Genomic DNA, 18,600 nt, shown 5'->3' on the forward strand with positions numbered 1-18,600 from the left:
TCTGCTTTACTCTTTATAATTGAAGTCCAGTGTGACTGTAAATTCTTAATAAAAAATCGGAATGTCTGCACCATCTCCAGAACCACCAATAATAGATGGAGATGTTCATTCAAACCGCATTGAGCCTCTGGGAGGGAACGCTATACTAAACTGTGAGGTGCGAGGCGACCCTCTGCCCACCATCCGCTGGAGCAAAACTGGCATCAGTGTGCCGATTAGCAACCGCATCCGCCAGCTTGACAATGGATCTCTAGCCATCTACGGCACAGTGGTACACAAACACAACACAACAGTCATGGCTGTAGTCCAAGATTATAGATGCACTACTGCAAACTATATAAACCTTTTTGGATGTGGGTCTTTTCAGGATCACTTATCAAAAATGATTTCATGATGTCATTATTTTCTCACCCTTGTGTCGTTCAAAATACTTGTTTTCTTTTTGTTGAACACAAATGTTTTGATTTTTGATGCTTTAATGCTTCTTTGTTTATAATGTCCCGAAACAAATAGTTTTACACTAAAAAGTCGTTTCATCACTCAATCATTAATGCAATGTCCTTTTCAAACTCTCATAGAGTGAAGATGCTGGAAATTACATGTGCGTGGCCACAAATGATGCAGGAGTGGTGGAGAGAACAGTCACACTGACCTTACAGAGTAGGAGTCTATGTTTATATGTGTATACAAAAATTAAAACATAATATTAATAATAATATTTATCCTATAATGACATCATCTCTATCCCATAGGTTCTCCAACCATCACTGTAGAACCGGTGGAGACGGTAGTAGATGCAGGTGCAACTGTGATGCTGAACTGTCAGGCAGAGGGTGAGCCTGTACCTGTCATTGAGTGGTCCCGTCAGGAACGCCCCCTGTTGGGTAACGAGCGCATCACCACCCTGAATAACGGTTCTCTGCGGATCAGTAGCGCTCAGAAAGAGGACACGGCGGAGTACGAGTGCGTGGCCCGGAATCTGTTGGGTTCTGTGCTAGTGCGCGTGTCCATCACAGTGCGTGGTGAGCTAAACTAAACCTTCACTCTTTTAGCCAGTATTGTTATGAAGTCTGTGTTTATAATAATGGAGGATTAAATTGTGTTTTGCAGTACATGGAGGTAACTCTGAATGGATGGAGTGGGGAGCCTGCAGCGTTTCCTGCGGCACAGGAGTTCAGAGGAGATTGAGACAGTGCACTAAGCCGCTTCCTGCTAATGGAGGACGCCACTGCTCTGGTTCAGCGTCAGAAACACGCAACTGTAAAGGCAAACCTTGCCCAGGTACATTTTGTGTGCCGCTTTTGACTAAGGATATGAACCAAAGGAATCTGAAAACAACAAATCTGTTTTCTTTGGTGACTCTTCAAATCTCAAATTCTCATGAACAAAATTACTTTGACTCTAATGAAAAAATGAAAATATTTACATAACAGATTTTTTAATTCCCATTTATTTGAAGATGTTGAAGATGTAAAATCTTGGTTTTCGTCTCTGCAGTGGATGGTAATTGGTCAGAGTGGTCTTCCTGGGAGGAGTGCTCTCGTACCTGCAGTCAGGGTAACAGGACCAGAGTGCGCACCTGTAGTAATCCTCACGCCCAACACGGAGGTAGAGCCTGTGAGGGCAAAGCCGTGGAGGCCATCATGTGTAGCATACGGCCGTGCCCAGGTGAGTGAATAAGACTAAAGCTATTCATATTAACAAGATGCGCCACTGCCATTACAAAGAATGGGGAGGAATGCAATGCTCAATATGGCCGCTCTAGCGAAGGAAGTCCCGCCTTCCAGTGAAATGAGCCAATTGTCAATCGGTGTTGACTGACGATTCTCTGAGACTCTTTCCAGCCTGTGCGCATGCTACCTCGAAAAAGGTGCCTTTTAAGCTTAGCAAACACAAGTTATGGTACAGTTCATGTCAGCTTTAATTATTGATAGGACATATGCTGTTAAATTGTGTTTTTTGCTAGCGATTTTAGAAATATCTGCCTTCCCCCATTCAAGTAGATAGGACTGTGGACTTGCTATTAACTGCCCAGAGGCGTTGCAAACATGGCCGCTGAGTGGCACGACTTCCGTAAACGGACTTTGATAAGACTTGCCGTCTGCTACGTATGCATGAGCATGTTTGTTTTGGTCAGTCTGACGGTCTTTTTATCTGTCAGTGGCTGGGAACTGGGGTGCCTGGTTGCCATGGAGCCCTTGTAGTGAAACGTGTGGCAAAGGGATGCAGACAAGACTTCGACTGTGCAACAACCCTCCACCCTCATTTAACGGCCCAACATGTGAAGGACTTGACACGCAGACACAAGTGTGCAATGAGAGGAATTGTCCCGGTAAGCGTTCTGCTGATAGGAACTATCTATAGTACTGGAGAGCTTGATGAGGTCAGGCAATTCCATTACGTTATAATTTTTCAAATTCATTATCGCTTTCTTTTTACAATTTTTTTCTTCTCTTCAACAGTGGATGGAAAGTGGTCATCATGGGTAAGCTGGGGGGCTTGTAGTGTTTCTTGCGGAGGCGGCACCAGGCAAAGGACACGTGTCTGTGCAAGCCCCGCCCCCCAGCATGGAGGACGGCAATGTGAAGGAAATGACATCCACATCGATTTCTGCAACAGCGAGCCCTGTCCCGGTGAGTTAACACATTCTCAACTACACAAAGAGAGACGCACACACAGAAATAAACTCTTGAAGTAATTGTCTCTCTGTCTCTCTCCTCAGTTCATGGTAACTGGGGCCCGTGGAACAGCTGGGGTAGCTGTAGCAGGACCTGTAACGGTGGTCAGATGCGTCGCTACAGAACGTGTGACAATCCTCGACCGGCAAACGGAGGCAGAGCATGTACCGGATCAGACGCACAAATCCAGAAGTGCAACACAGCCAGCTGCCCTGGTACAGCACTCGTACATATAAGAACTATAAAAACATATGAAAACTATTTATCTATTTTATTTGTAATCTATCTTTTCTTTCATTTGTGTTTGTGTGTATGTGTATAAAGTTGATGGTAAGTGGAGTTCATGGGAGTCATGGAGTGAATGTTCAGCATCCTGTGGGGGTGGAGAACGCACACGCGTCAGACTCTGTAACAACCCGTCACCTAGCAACAACGGCCGTCTCTGCCCAGGAGACTCCTCCCAGTTATCCCGATGTAACATACAGCCATGTCCAGGTACATTTCAATCTAACATATTAATGTCTTTCATCAAGACAAGAATTGGTTTTGATCTACCAGTGTTTTTAGTTATCTACACTGGACATGATGACTGGACGTATTGTCTAAACCCTTCAACTTTTACTCTTTTGTTCTAAGGTGGCCCTCAGACGGCCAGAGGAAGTATTATCGGAAACATTAATGACGTGGAGTTTGGCATCGCCATCCTCAACGCAACCATCTCCAGCAGTTCCACAGGAGGCAGAATTATACAAGCCACCATCACTAATATTCCTAGGAGTCTGGGTCAGTTTCTGCTCACCGCTACTCAGTTTATGTGGTTGTGCAGTATGAGGCTATGCCTTGTTGAAAAGTACACCATTGTTGGTCACCAGCATAGGTTGTTTTCAATGAGCGTCTGTATGTCCTGCTTTTCATCCTCAAGGTCCTGCAATGAGGAAGTTGATCTCCATCCTAAACCCCATCTACTGGACCACAGCACATGAGCTGGGGGAGGCCGTCAATGGCTACACTCTCACAAACGGCATCTTTAGACGAGAGACACAGGTGGAGTTTGCTACAGGTAAGAGGAATCACTTGACTTCAGTGTAGATATCCTGTGAGGGCGAATATTTGAGTGTGCTTAATCGTTGTGACTACAGGTGAGATTCTCAGAATGACCCATGTGGCACGGGGGCTGGACACGGATGGAGCTCTTCTGCTGGACATTGTAGTAAACGGACACATCCTCCAACTGCCATCCAATGCAGACATTGGCCTGAAGGTACGAGCGTATCAAGTTAACTGTTAAAGTTAGAAAAATAAAATGTATTCTCATTGCCTGACCCAGTATAATTATGTTGGGATAAAAGATATTTTACTTTCTTCACTTTTAATTTGATAAAAAAATATGTTTCTTTTAACTCCAGGACTACACAGAAGACTACATCCAGACTGGTGCTGGGCAGGTGTACGCTCTGTCCACACGTATGTTTAGTATAGACAGGGTGAGCGTACCTTACTCCTGGAACCACACCATCACCTATGACCCCTCAAGAGGTAAGATGCCCTATCTGGTGGAGACTCTCCACGCCTCGGCCATCAGCGCTTTCTACCACCCTCTAGAGGAGAAACTGGAGTTTTCCATCCATGCGACCATTGCGAAAGGTAGAGTACACAAATACATTCATTTTCATTTTGGAAACGCATGATATAGACGGTTTCAAAGTGACAACATAAACAAACGTTTCTGCGCATATGCGCGCTCCTGTGCTGCAGTTAACTTCCGGTACACATTCACAAACAATAGAGTGCCTGTAGAATATTTCTGATAACAAGCAAAAGAAACCGAGAAGAAGCGTTACTTGGCTAAACTTGTCTTTCAAATATTTAGAATTGTGATACCAAGCTCAACCACTAGATGTCAATGTACCATACGGTTTCTTTAAACGCGACAAAACTACAGGACCCTTTCAACAGATTGTTTATTTAATACAATTATTATACAATAAAATAATAAGACAAATGAATATGAACTTTAATTAAATCAAATATAACGCGCGCGTCCGATGAAACGGTCAATATCAGTGGATTTTTTAAGCTAATTTATATAGAAGTTTATAGCAAACTGTATATTTGGATCATCTATAAGAACGATTGTTTTTCCTTTTGACTAAAATGCATTTTGTTCTTAGGAGAGCGCAGTAATCAATGTCCCAGTGGTTTTCAGCTGGACCCTGCAGGGCCGTACTGTGCAGGTACAATCAGGCTGTATTTATTGTACAGATAACATTCCCAATTTTGATATACAACGTTTTTAATTGATGGAATTTGCTGATGCAGATGAGAATGAGTGCTCTGAGGGAAATCCCTGCTCACACGCCTGCCACAATGCTATAGGCACATACTACTGCTCCTGTCCCAGAGGACTCACCATATCAGCCGACGGCAGGACGTGCCAGGGTCCGAGACACACCGCTACACATTTAAGAATGACTTTTCTGTCACTTTTATAAATGAAAATCACTGATCATCTTATTACATTGTTTATTATAGATATTGATGAGTGTGCACTGGGTGGACACATGTGTCATGATGGACAAGACTGTGAGAACACCATTGGTTCATATCGCTGTGTGATGCGTTGTGGGCGGGGTTTCAGGAGGACGGCAGATGGGCTGAGCTGTTCAGGTTTACACCTTTCTCTGTTTCATGTTTTTGTTGATGTTTACTGTAGTATGCATCTTTATATATGATTTATATATGACTGCCTAACCAATGAGACCTTAGGTGTGCCAAATTAAATTAAATCAAAGTACATTGAAAGCCTACATTGGTTGTTGTGATGTCTTACAGATGTGAACGAGTGTCAAGAATCTAACCCCTGTCATCAGCACTGTCTAAATACCATCGGCAGCTTCCGCTGTGCTTGTGAGCCAGGCTATCAGCTCAGGAATCGTCGCTGCATCGGTACGTCACCCTCACATACATGTCTCACATACAGTATACACTGTATACTAGAAATTATTGCTAGGTCTGTAACTCAAGCGCCTTTTCTTTTCCTCAGACATCAATGAATGCAGACAGAGAGTGTGTCGCTCAGATCAGCAGTGTAAAAACACACGTGGTGGTTACACTTGCATTGACCTCTGCCCTACTGGCATGACCAAAGGAGGCAATGGCACATGCATAGGTTTGTGTGCACTTTTGCATCACAATAGAATTTAATGCTAAATTTCAAACACGGGCCAAAAAATAAGTCTTGATTCCTAGAGAACATAACATTCATGTGTTTTTTCGATGCGTGTGTTTCTATCACAGCTTGTTTGTTTGTAAATATTTGGTGTCTTTAGATTATATAAAGATTAATGTTGTGGACCCCTCTTGTAGACATCGATGAGTGTCATGATGGCACGCACCAGTGCAGATACAATCAGATCTGTGAGAACACCAGAGGAAGCTACCACTGCACCTGCCCCAGAGGGTATCGCTCTCAGGGCGTGGGTCGCCCCTGCCTTGGTACGTAGCCCAGAACTAATCCTCCCCCCGCAACCTGACATCCTGAGCTGCTCTGCTGCCAAACGCCAACCTGCATCGCTCACTTCATTCTAATCTTCATTCTTTCACTGCAGTTCATTTCTGTTTACCACTGAAAGAACCAGTCAGCATTCACAATCGGTGATGTCACTTCCTTCCACAAAGCTTGCTTTTGTTGCCACTGCTTTTGTACTAACCAAGAAGAGCCAATGATAACAAATCAAGCAGCTAGTTTAAGCTGCTGCCGATGAATCTTTCAGTAAGATCTTTTAAGTTGTTGGGTTTTACAGCTTCACACGGGTAAGTAGTTCAACTCTCACAGCAAGGCCAAGCACGACTGTTATGGCTCTATCTTTACTCGTTCTGTATCTGTCCCCTTTGAACTTTGACCTCTACCTTTTCAAATCCTGCTTTGAATCCTCCCTAAAGTGCTATGCTTTGCAGATGTCCTCAAGTAATAGTTTCGATACCCACCGAATGCAATGTTTTTATAGCGATGACGCTCCTCATCGAGCGAACACTAAATCCACCCAGTATTTGTTTCTTTTCGTGTTATTGAGGGATAGTTACTCATCCCCAGTTTTTTTTCTCACCCCCTTCCCCTCATCCTTCTTCACCTCCACCTCAACTCTCTTTTCTTCCATGCTATCTTTCCTCCATTTCTCTTTCTGTGTGTTGGCCTTGCTTGGAGAGCAGACATAAACGAGTGCGAGATGGTACCAGTGCCCTGTGCCTATCGGTGCGTGAACAGCCCCGGCAGCTACAAGTGTCTGTGCCCCCCTGGGCTCCACCTGCTGGGCGATGGAAAGTCCTGTGCCGGACTGGAGCGCTTGCCAGGCTATGAGAGTTTCTTATACGGTTACAGAACCTCACAGTCCTCCAGCGATCGGAGCTCCTACCAGCAGCGCTACCATAGCATGGCCTCCCAGAGTTATCATTCGTATGTCCCTATCAGGGAGAGTTACCCAGCCAACAGACCGCACAGTAACCTCTCGCGCGGTCGTAGGGAGACTAATACATGCCCTCCTGGATTCAGGGCAGTAAAGGGCTGGTGTTTAGGTAACTACAAAAGCAACTGAGCAAGAGTGGGGCTGTCATATTTATAATGATATAGAATACGTCTCTGTACGTCTGCGATATCCCTGACAAAAAGAATATTCAAGTGTGTTATTAGTATGCTCCTTTTTAAGTAAAAAATAAGAAAGTATACTTTAAGTCTAGTTTTTATGTACTTCTCAGAAATATATTTAAAACGACACTTGACAGTAAAGTATATTCGGTCTATACTTAAACGAAATCTTTTGATGGAAATACAGTATACGTAAAAGGAAAATGACGTATTCTAAGTATACCTGCTTGTAGATGTTTACTCTTTTGTTTGAGGAGTCTATTAAATACTTTTGTCATTTTTTTACATTCTGTCTTATGGATTTGCAAGTCCAAATTTAAATAGTAAGTCAGCCTACTGTATATACTACAGTAAATAAAAGAATCGTCTTTGTACACAGTGCATAGGAAACATAATACTTTACTTGTACCATAAAGTGCACAAATAAAATGGCAAACTATAAGTATGAAGTTATGTTCAACTAAAGAAAAAGTACTAAACTAGTAGTTTGCTGGGAGTATACTTTAAAATGTACTTCAATAAACTAAAAATGAATTATCAGTACCTTTAAGTTAACTCGTAGTATAGTTGCAGTACAACTTACTTGCATACTTAGTTTAATACTTTACTGTGCTTAAAAGTACATTTTTATCAATTAAACATTTGACCAATTTAGTCTCAGGTAGTCTTAAAATAGTACATTAACAAGTATACTACTAGTATATTGATATTAGTATACTTTGTAAATATACTTGAATATTTAAGTATACTCAATATTTTATTTTTCATCTGGAGTGGTATATGATGTGTCTGTTTAATCAGGTTAGGGTATTGAGATGTACTGCTAACAAAATGACTAACACCAAATAAAATCTACAATATGATCGAACAGAATTTGAATAGTATTACATTTCCAGTTTTTTGTGTGTGTAGATATAAACGAGTGTGAGCAGAGAGACACGTGTCAACATGAGTGTATGAACACACCAGGAAGCCACAGGTGCTCGTGCCCCAATGGTTATCGCCTTATGACCAATGGCAAAACCTGCCAAGGTAAGAAAACACAAGATAAATTAAGAAACACTCACAATATGGTGTATTCAGTTCTTAGAAAATCAAAAGCGTTTTCACACACAAAATGTTAAAAGTTTAAAAGAGGTTCCTGTCACTCAGTGTTGATATGATGTGTATATGGACAGATGTGGATGAATGCTTGGAGCAGAATATTCAGTGTGGTGCAAACAGAATGTGTTTCAACATGAGAGGGAGTTACCAGTGTATCGACACACCTTGCCCTCCAAACTACCAGAGAGATCCAACCACCGGGTGAGACTGACACTTCATTTTTACTATTGGCTTATTTTACTTGATCAATTATGATATAGTTCTGCTCTTCACCTCTCTTCAGGTTCTGCTTGAAGAACTGTCCGCCCAATGATCTGGAGTGCGCCCTGAGCCCGTATGCACTGGAGTACAAGCTGCTGTCCCTGCCCTTCGGCATCGCCGCCAATCAGGACCTGATCCGACTGGTCGCCTACACCCAGGATGGAGTCGTCCACCCCCGCACGTCCTTCTTAGTGGTGGACGAGGACACGTCCTTGCCTTTCGCCCTGCGGGACGAGAACCTCAAAGGCGTTCTGTTCACCACGCGGCCGCTGCGTGAACCTCACACGTACCGTATGAAGGTGCGAGCCCTTTCCTACAGTGCTGACGGAGGAATCGAGTACCAGACCACCTTCATCGTCTACATTGCCGTCTCAGCCTATCCCTACTGAGAGCACTTTATTACGCCCAGCTCACGAGAGAGAGAGAGAGAGAGAACTGTGCAGGTTTTGTACAGGCATGACTGAGGAGCGCGTGTTTTTGCGTGAGTGTATATGCAGGAGTGTGTAGCTTCAGATCCGCCACTTGAAGAGATACTCACAGTTTATGTTGACACGGAAAGCCTAAAGGTAAAGACAATGCTGATCTCTGGGGTTCACTGGAGAGCCAAAAGAATATGGACTTGTTGTTTGGCTGTTTTAGAATGAACTATGGGTGGTGTAAGAATACATTTGCATATACTTCTACCTATTAACTTATTGGGAATTGCTTGAAAATATGAACGAAACTCATTTTCATCTGATTGGTTGCTGGATGGGAGGGAATGATTTGGTTGGTTTAGATTTGTGCTTGTTGACAGAAGGTTTGGGTTTGAGCCATATACAGTATCCAGTAGAAATGAAAGAAACGACCACCTCAGGTAAGCACTACCTTTACTCTAGAAGAGAGTATTGTCTGTCCATCATTCATTAGTTATAATTACAGGTTCATACACAATTGGAGTATTTTTGTAGGTATTAAGTCAGTAATCAAGGTGTATTCTATTCTCATGATATGTATATAAAGCATTTGGGTTTTTTATTTGCAATACTTGTATTGTATTCACTTTTTTAAAAAAGCAATAAAAATGTACCATACATTCATTACAATACATTCCTTTTAGGGAAATCGTTACCACAGAAAATATTGTGAAGTTTGTAAACACAACAGATGTGTTGTTGACAGTTCTACACAGTGGAAGTACAGTAACATCAGGCAACGTTTGGGTATTGTAGGTAATCGACAGCAACTAACCCTCAACGTCCCACAGCACATAGAAGTGTTAATGAAGATACAATAAAGCCAGGACCTCAGGTGTATATTTAATAGTTTATTATTCAGTCACAAAAGCACAAACATAAAAAAAGTATATTTTGTAAGGCAGTCATTTCACTGGTTTGGTTTATTATTCTGTAAATTCAGTTTTACTGCATTGGAGAGACCGGGGCCTCATGTATAAAACATAGTGTGCACAACAAACAGACACTTGAGATATTTTAAGTATGAAATCTATTTTTATGAATCCCGACATGGAATTACGCATAACATTTCAATGCCCATTTTGTGTGTACGCAACATTAATACATCGGGCCCTAGATCCCTGTGACTTTGCTGCACCATTCAACATTATTGGCTAAAAAACGTTTCCTGACACACGATTGGATACAGATGTGTACTCTAAAATATAATAGCAATGGAGCATTGCTAATAAGTGCTTTGGAATATTGCCATTTGCACAAAGTTACATTAAGACCATTAATAGACTTGGCGTTAGTAAAAGTCAGATTTAAAGAAATGTCATCTGAACATGAGACTCGCAGAACGCGCACAGCTTTTGATCAGACTGTTATAGCTGTGCCTGTGTATGATGGTCAGCTGATGCCCTTTGGTTACAAACAAATAAACACTATGAAATAATGTCCAATGACTTAGAACTGTTTCATGATGCAAAGTTTTAAAGTGATGAAAATGAAAAATCTTTCATCATTTACTTGCCCTCTTGTCATTTCAAACCTATATGACTTTCTTCTTGCCAAACACAAAAGATAAAAAAGTTGGTAACCAAACAGCGCTGGCACCCATTTACTTCCATTTAATGGACACAAAACCAATGCTAGTAAATGGGTGCCAATTAACATTTTTCAAAATATCTTCCTTTGTGTTCTGCAGAAGAAAGTCATACAGGTTTGAAATGACACGACGGTGAGTAAATGATGACAGGATTTTTTATTTTTGGGTGAACTATCACTTTAATGCGCCAGAATGTGGACAGACACTAGTGAGAAAAACACAATGACCTATTGGTCTGTTCCCATCTGCCATCACTTTAGACCATTAAAACGCATGAAGAGTAATGTAATACCAAAAGGTTAAAACAAACATTTAATACAATTAAGCAACTTTAGATCAAATTCATCATAATACAGATGAGTATAGAAAAGTATTCCTGAGAGAAGCTACGGTTAATCTAACATAGATCTGAGGGAATGTGGTTTTGACTGATGAGAGTGAATGAAGGGTGATATGAAAGAGGAGATAAGCAGCAGGTGATTAGTATAGGATCAGATCATGAGAGGTCCTCTTCAGCACCCTGTAGAAGGTCATCCCTTGTATTAAGGGTCTCGGCAGGATATTGTGTTTCCCAATTGGCTTGCCGTTTACACAGTTTTCCTGGCTGTTAGGACCCTCACGATACAGCCCACTCCACCGGCAGACAGAGCCTGAGGACACATTTACATCCATGGAGATTTTATCCAGAACAACATTCAAGGTATACATTATTATACATGTTTTAAGCATTCGATTTTGTTGAACAGTTGAACCAAAACTGAAATCCATGAGGTCCACTTTACCTTTTCATGCCACTGCAGCAGGACCGCACTGCTGTTTTCAGATGGTCTCTCGAAGCCCTTGTAAATGTATTTCATGAGCAGGTCCACTCCATTCTTATCCAGAGACTGAACACCTTTCTCTATATCAGTGCTCTTGAAAGAACTGAGCACCTTCAGCACCAAACCTTCAGCACGATCCTACAGTACAGAACCAAGAACATTCAACATGTACTGATCAGGGCTACGTTTCCCAAAAGCATCGTGAGCCTACTGTACGTTGATCGTAGCTCCATTGGTGACAATGGTTCAAAGATCAACTTCAGGTTACGATGCTTTTGGGAAACGCAGCCAAGAGTTTGAGCCACTTGTCAATGGAAATAATTGAAACAAGTAAAATGCCAATGATAAGCAGTCATGTTCCTAGAAATAAAGGTAGCGTAAAAAAAACATTTAATCAAAGATCAATAAAAACTGTTTTTGTTTTTTTACATTTTCATAATTTGTAGTTTTCCGCTGCAAAGAACCTTTTGTGCAACAGAAAGTTTTTGTGGATGTTATAGGTCCTTTATTTTTGAAAGTGTAGGATCCAAACAGACGTGCATTTTTTAAAAGAAATTTTACACACAATAATGGGTTATATATTCATGAAACTTTGGTCTTAGCAAATGCAAATCCTAATTGAACAAAAGTAATTAATACAATAACGAAAACGGTTTAGCAGTTAATTCTGCATTGAATGTTATAATTGTGAGGAATATAGTCAAGACTTGCTGTGCATTGTGCCATAATGACTGACCTTGACGTTCTGATTCTTTGTGTTGATTGGTGGGTTTTTTAACACTGCCTGCAGGGCGCCCATAAAGTTCCCTGTGCAGAATGGAGTTAAGGAAATCCAGAGAAAAAAACAATTTGAGCACAAACACAAAGTATTCACAACATTGACAGTGTGCTGCTCGAGCATGCTTCACTAGGTAATCGTGATAAAGAGGCTATCAGATGAAAAAATAACATTAGAAAGAGGAAACAGCCTGTAGGTGCCCCAAAACGGACATATAAGGACATGAAATCGACTTCCTTATACTGAATAAAGTTATACAGCCGCAAATGGCAGCATTGTTTGCTGAAGGAGATAATATTGACATACATCTGAACAACCTGCAACATCTTCACAGAAACGCTTTTTTAAAGGAATGTCTGGAATGTTGAGACATGTCTGAGCATGAACAGTGTTGATATTGCCCCTTCTGCATTTGCAACATTAGAAACCTCTTGAATATGTCAAAGCAACAATTTTGCTGTTAGATCTATTAGATCACTTAACAATTGCATGACACTGTTGTCGTGTAGAGGTACGGACTTAAAAACAAAACAAAACTAGTGTGTTTATGTGATAATGAACTCTGTATCGCCTTTTCTTTGTCTGCAAATCAGTGAATCTGTTGACCAGCTGACGTATCGCAACTGGACAGACGGACTAGCAAACCAGCGCATGTGTCATGTCGGCAGAATATTACCTGAAAACAAAATCAAATCTTTCTTTATTCTGTCAAAATAAATGTATTTATAAGGCATATCTGCGATTCAAAATTTCTTTAAAAATAACAATTAGTCGTATTATAAGTCACATCAGTTCGTTCTGTGATTACGCCCTCAGGCAAATATAATTCACGCATGAAGCACGCGCGTCTTCTCTATATTTGTTAGCATTGACTCTGGAAAGTCAGACTTTGTTAAATCATGCACAATAAAGCAGGATATTGTCTGATGAGAGAATCCACCTCTGCCTCATCTGGACCCAGTTGATTTTCTCCTCCCTCTTCTTCGTCCACAAACTTGTTCTCGTCGTACTCATCCACGTCCACTTTCCGGAAACGATCGGACACGGTATTCTTTGACATGATGAAGCCAATCTATAACCCGTATGATGTTAAAGCAAAGTATATGTTTTACATGAATTCGATGTAACAGTGCTCTGTAAACCAGCCTGTCCTGACGGTTCCTACAGCGCTGTGTCTAGAGTCAGTCAGTGGTGGATTCCATCACTTCCGCGTAGCGCGCCCTCTATCGCTACACAAATGAACTGAAGCCTCCGTTCATTTTAATAGACTTCTACTCCTCTCAGCTCTATTTACAAATTATAATACTGGCATTGCTGTTAAAATGACTATGACTCTAAAAAAATACTGTATTATACATATATTTGTTTACTTTAATAACTGTAGTGTACTAGTATAGTATAGCAATACTATGGTATAAATATTAATATTAATGATATAGAATAATGTATTATTAACAGTTTGTGTTCTACGTTTTGCTATGTCATACCATAGGACACATGTAAGATTTATTCAACTACCCATGTATCGTAATGAACACGCGAACTCAGTTATTTCGATGTAGTGGCGGTGAGTTGACGGTAGATGGCGACAAAACACTTTTTGTCACAGAAGAGTAGCCAGGCAGTTCCTTATGCGTTCTTCAGCGGTCTTGTGTCCTCGTGTTCTCGCTCTAAGTCATCAAAATCCGGTTCCAATACTCAAGAACAGAGATCGCATGAAAGTACCCGGATGTGTTCTCGAAATCAAGAATGCATCGAATGCAGCCTTGCGCGCGTACGGAACCCGCTTGAAGTCCCAGAAGTCACTGCGGCGCGTCCGTCCAAATTCGTTCTTCCGAAGCTGCCTCGCAAGAAGACCAATCTCAACGAGAACACATGTTCGTTCTATCCGTTTTGGGAATTGAGAAACGGCCCCAATAAAATCACTGAAGGGTGTAGGCTAGTTGGTATTTTATTATACCCGGAAAATTGGACAAGACATATCGGAGATCTCGTTAGCTTTTTAATAGCTTTAATGGTTTTAAAACCAAGTAAATCAAATTGAAATCCAATACATGTTAAGCACCCACTCATAATGTTCAATCTTTTCCGTATCATTCCATATGAGTTTGAACATCCATGGCAAAATACACCTGTGTATTTCTTTAAACGGGGTTGTGTAATTCCGTATACTGGTGCCGGTGTTGTAACAACGGACAACACGCTTCACAAAGACCTATGTCCTAATGATTTGGGCAGCGGATGTTAAAACCGTACGTGGTAATTACATTTTTACCACTTACCTTCTTCTGTCACGTGCATGATGCATTTTAAAAGACTTAGCCTACCTTAGTTACCTTTAAGTTGCCTTCAAACACCATAACAACCAAGCAAACATTTAGACGTTTAATGACCGTTGAAAAGACGTCTGTGCGACACGTCCCGTCACGGTTGAATAAAAATAGTTGATGAAAATAACGAAACTAATGAAATAGTTCCAAAATGGAAGTTGAACGGGCGTCTTTGACGTCATCTGGCCGTGAGTTCCACGTCTTGTCCTGGACGTCCAAATTTGTCATCATTTTTCATGACGTTTATTATTGGAAATGTTGCTGCTTAATTTAAGCCTATACGCCTGCGTTTAATATAATCACACACCTATTGTGTAACATCGTGTAAGGCAAGAAATTATGTCTTATAGGTTTACATGTCTGTCATGATCTTAAGGGCCGACTCAAGTCACGAACTTTCAATATACTTTATTGTTATCCGGTGCACATGCACAACTCAACAGCATGTCAGAAAAACTCTCACTTCCCGATTTACTCCCGCCCCCATTGCCTAGCAACCCTGGGTCTCCCGTTAACAGCCAATCACAATACACTGATCACCACAATGTCTTAAATTGACAAAGGTTCTAAAAAAGTTCAAAATCGGTCCTGAACGTTTATAAAACCTTTTAATCACGCGTACATCACAAACAATAACACATTTGTGGCAAAAAGAAGTGTTTTAATTTAGCACAACATATTTTATAGTGAATACATTTTTGAATTGTCTTCCATTTGTTAAACAGCTACTATTCATTGAATAAAATAAAAAAGTAGAAGGTCAATGGCATTTTCTCAAAACATTCATGTTAAGCAGCCATTAATCAAACAAGAAAATAACAAAAGTACAGTATTATAGTTAATACATATGTAACTATTTTAGTCTTTCCATTTTTTTCAAAATGTTTGTTCTAATTTTCTTGGTCCGTGACCACCAGCTCTTCCAGGAGTATGATTCATGTGTTCCACCATTGATGCATGGAAGTCAGAGCTATGGCACTACCAGTTACTCTATTGGAAATTCTATTATTTCCTAACAGACTTGTATTACTGTTAAACAGCATTAAAACAAGTAAACAACAAAATACTGGATTATGGTTAACACAGTGTAAATGTTTTAAAGTTGGTGAAAGTTGTTTATTGCTCATTTTTATATCCACCACCGCAGCGTGCTTCAGGTGTTCCACCTTTGCTGCATCAAAGTCTGAATCTGTTGCATTTGGGCTACACCTCCTCACAGCATGAGAGAAGAGAATATGAATATTGAAAATGTAGAAAAAAATCAAAGGCAAAATTTGAGGTAAATGACATGAACTTTTTTTGAAAGTCTTATTATCCTACGACTAAATTTAAAATACATACAAGATTGTAATGAACACGTAGTACACATTATTTTACTCTAGAATAATCTTATGTCAATAAAAGTTACTAATATTAACACTAGAATACACTTTTTTTTAAGGGTAGCAAAAGCACCTGATGAGTACTGCATTCCATGCTGTTCGGTTTGAAAGGTGAACTTCAGCAAATAGCTGGCATCATAATAAGTCAACATCTTCTATTTCTATTTAGTCTGGATTGTGACAAAGAATATATGTTAGATTAGTGAAAAAAATGCATTTGCCCCCTCCGTCTTCAATGCCACTTTGGTGCCCTTGAGAAAGACCTTTAGGTGTGTAAACTTTGTGAAAGTGGCATTTTATAGAGAATGTCCACTAAATAGAAAAAATAAAAATGATATAAATAAATAATAGACAAGGAACAAGAGATTTTTTCAATGTCATAAGGCCAAAATTACCTTGAATTACATAGCTTTGAATGGCTTCATTTCAAGTTGACCACCACCCCTCATACTGAATGAGAGAGAGAAAGAAACATAAACTAACATGTGCACACACACACATTCTTTGTCACAATCCAGTCTCTTAATAGAAGATGTAGACTTGCCATGTTCCAGAATACCAGCTATTCGCTGAAGTTCATCTTTCAAACCGAACAGCATGGAAAATCTTCCTTCGGAATCCTGAAAGAAAAATCTGTTCATTAATATGTACACACACCTGGACACATGCCTACTTCTAAACTGAATGTGACACTTGCCGTCACGTTTTGTGTTTACAAACAATTAGGCCAGATGTTCTTAAGGACGAAGGTCGAAGGTTGGGAACCCCCAACCTTTTTAGGGGGGGGGTAAATCCTAACATTAACCCTACTACTTTTTAGCCTGCTAGCTAATTGTGGCCAAACTCAAACTACATGTCAGTTGACAATGTGCGCATCATTTCTTTCAGTTCCTTCATGTCAGCAGGCTGGGGAGGAGTTAACGGATGCTCCACCCAAGCCGTCTAACATGCCTCATTTAAGATGGATAGTCATTACAGGAAGGAAGTGCATTTTCAGATCCTGGAAGAGCTGGTGGTCAGGAACCAAGAAAGTGAGAGTAAACATTTTGAAAAAAATGGAAAGACTTGTACAAGACATGTAAACCTTAAGACATAATTGCTTGCCTTACACGATGTTACACAATGTTTGTGTGATTATATTAAACGCAGGCTTATACTGTATATACGCTTAAATTAAGCAGTAACAACATATCTAATAATAAATGTCCAGAAGATGACAAATTTGGACGTCCAGGGACAAGCAGAATTCATCCGTTCGACTTTCATTTTGGAACTATTTTTCAACCGTGACAGGACGTGTCGGACTGACGTCTTTTCAACGGTCATTAAACGTCCATATGTTACAAAAGGCTACTCTTTTGTCTGATAATAGATACATCTGCTCTCATAGTGACCCGAGTAGTGATTTAGGAATTCTTGCCTATTGAGTCATCTTGCAAGTCAAGAGGAGAGTACAGATTTTCACAGCTGGAATCAATGTGGAATTTCAGTAAATTCAGTGCATCTTTCACATGGGGGCTTACCTGACACCCAGTCATCAGTGTACTGTAGAATTTATCTCTAAAAATAATTTGAAAACGTTACAGATCTACTTATGGTGTAATCACTGTACAAACTGCCAACATTTTGGGTGGAAAGCCCCCATACGCAAAAAGTGACCTAGAGGACATTATTAAATAAATGTTTACACAGAACAGTAATAAAAAGTTGAGAGTTGCACAATGAGGATGAGTTATACATTTTTTCTGAATGAACATAAATATAAAGCACATTTCCTTCTTATGAGACTGTACACCTTTAAATTAGACAGGAGTAATGCTCCCACATGATTTAATGATTTAATTGAATTTAATGGGAAGGTTATGTTTTATATTTGGTACAAGATTCAACGAGTACTGCCAGTATAATGGCGTTTATCTGACACACACCTGTCTGGTACACACACAAAGGTAAAATAGTTAAGAACAACCTGTGCCAAAGTCTCCAGAGAATTGCTCACTGGCTTTTGTAGCTTGCTTTGGCTGACATGCATTGTCCAGATTCTCAAATATCAGTATTTCCTTAAAACCTGCAGGAAAGGTTTCAGAAGTCACTCTGACTTGTAAGAAACCATTCAGCAGGTCTGCTTTCCTGTGGCTCAGTGGTTAGAGCATAGCCTAGCAACACCAAGGTCATGGGTTCAATCGGGATTGCACATACTTAGAAAAAATTGTGTAGTATAATGCAATGTAAGTCGCTTTGGATAAAAGCGTCCGCCAAATGCATAAATGTAAATATGTAGGTCAGGATGTCCCGAAGCCCATAGAGGCACATCACATCCTCTCTGAACATGTCAATTATGACTAACATTAGACAGCTTGAAATTTCACATATTTAGTTCAAATTTGATATCATTTGATTAATATTTAGTATACTGTATGTAAACAATGCTTACAAGTGCACTTGATTCAAAGAACACCTTATACTTTATGAAACACGGGTATTCATGGTTACACAGTGTAGTAATAAATACTGTACTAAATTATTTGTGAATAGCCTATGTAAATCAAAATGATGAA

General features: G+C 40.3%; 2 protein-coding genes across 4 annotated transcripts in view; one reads left to right on the forward strand and one right to left on the reverse strand.

Annotated features, from left to right (window-relative positions):
• The window catches only part of hmcn1 (hemicentin 1), a 73,219-nt gene extending 63,466 nt beyond the window's left edge, over positions 1-9,753 (forward strand). For 2 of the 3 annotated variants that reach the window (XM_057352943.1, XM_057352944.1), the window contains exons 85-107: positions 81-271; positions 579-660; positions 753-1,022; positions 1,111-1,281; positions 1,498-1,668; positions 2,162-2,332; positions 2,463-2,633; positions 2,723-2,893; positions 3,003-3,173; positions 3,315-3,461; positions 3,601-3,738; positions 3,818-3,939; positions 4,085-4,322; positions 4,850-4,912; positions 4,998-5,117; positions 5,211-5,345; positions 5,511-5,624; positions 5,722-5,847; positions 6,045-6,173; positions 6,888-7,250; positions 8,233-8,352; positions 8,499-8,625; positions 8,708-9,753. In XM_057352943.1, coding sequence (XP_057208926.1) covers positions 81-271; positions 579-660; positions 753-1,022; positions 1,111-1,281; positions 1,498-1,668; positions 2,162-2,332; positions 2,463-2,633; positions 2,723-2,893; positions 3,003-3,173; positions 3,315-3,461; positions 3,601-3,738; positions 3,818-3,939; positions 4,085-4,322; positions 4,850-4,912; positions 4,998-5,117; positions 5,211-5,345; positions 5,511-5,624; positions 5,722-5,847; positions 6,045-6,173; positions 6,888-7,250; positions 8,233-8,352; positions 8,499-8,625; positions 8,708-9,074 — 3,878 coding nt within the window. In that variant the 3' untranslated portion in view covers positions 9,075-9,753. The remainder of the gene's footprint in view (positions 1-80; positions 272-578; positions 661-752; positions 1,023-1,110; positions 1,282-1,497; positions 1,669-2,161; positions 2,333-2,462; positions 2,634-2,722; positions 2,894-3,002; positions 3,174-3,314; positions 3,462-3,600; positions 3,739-3,817; positions 3,940-4,084; positions 4,323-4,849; positions 4,913-4,997; positions 5,118-5,210; positions 5,346-5,510; positions 5,625-5,721; positions 5,848-6,044; positions 6,174-6,887; positions 7,251-8,232; positions 8,353-8,498; positions 8,626-8,707) is intronic. The other variant, XM_057352945.1, reaches the window with a different exon arrangement.
• Positions 9,754-9,978: 225 nt separating this feature from the next.
• On the reverse strand, positions 9,979-13,554 carry arpc5b (actin related protein 2/3 complex, subunit 5B). The gene is made up of 4 exons (XM_057353858.1): positions 13,250-13,554; positions 12,289-12,360; positions 11,514-11,690; positions 9,979-11,381 (listed from the first exon to the last, which is right to left on the reverse strand). Exons 1-4 carry the CDS (start codon positions 13,388-13,390, stop codon positions 11,319-11,321), a joined length of 453 nt encoding a protein of 150 aa, XP_057209841.1. The 5' UTR covers positions 13,391-13,554; the 3' UTR covers positions 9,979-11,318.
• Positions 13,555-18,600: the final 5,046 nt, after the last annotated feature.

This window comes from Triplophysa rosa, linkage group LG15 (genome assembly GCF_024868665.1).
Source record: "Triplophysa rosa linkage group LG15, Trosa_1v2, whole genome shotgun sequence".
Taxonomy (NCBI): Eukaryota; Metazoa; Chordata; class Actinopteri; order Cypriniformes; family Nemacheilidae; genus Triplophysa; species Triplophysa rosa.

Excerpts from the sequence above, each read along its gene's own strand:
- arpc5b (XM_057353858.1), bottom strand. The coding sequence starts at position 13,390 with ATGTCAAAGAATACCGTGTCCGATCGTTTCCGGAAAGTGGACGTGGAT. Across the intron at positions 11,691-12,288 it reads CAAAGAATCAGAACGTCAAG|GATCGTGCTGAAGGTTTGGT; the intron begins GTCAGTCATTAT and ends TCTGTACTGTAG. Across the intron at positions 11,382-11,513 it reads TGCTGCAGTGGCATGAAAAG|GCTCTGTCTGCCGGTGGAGT; the intron begins GTAAAGTGGACC and ends ATGTGTCCTCAG.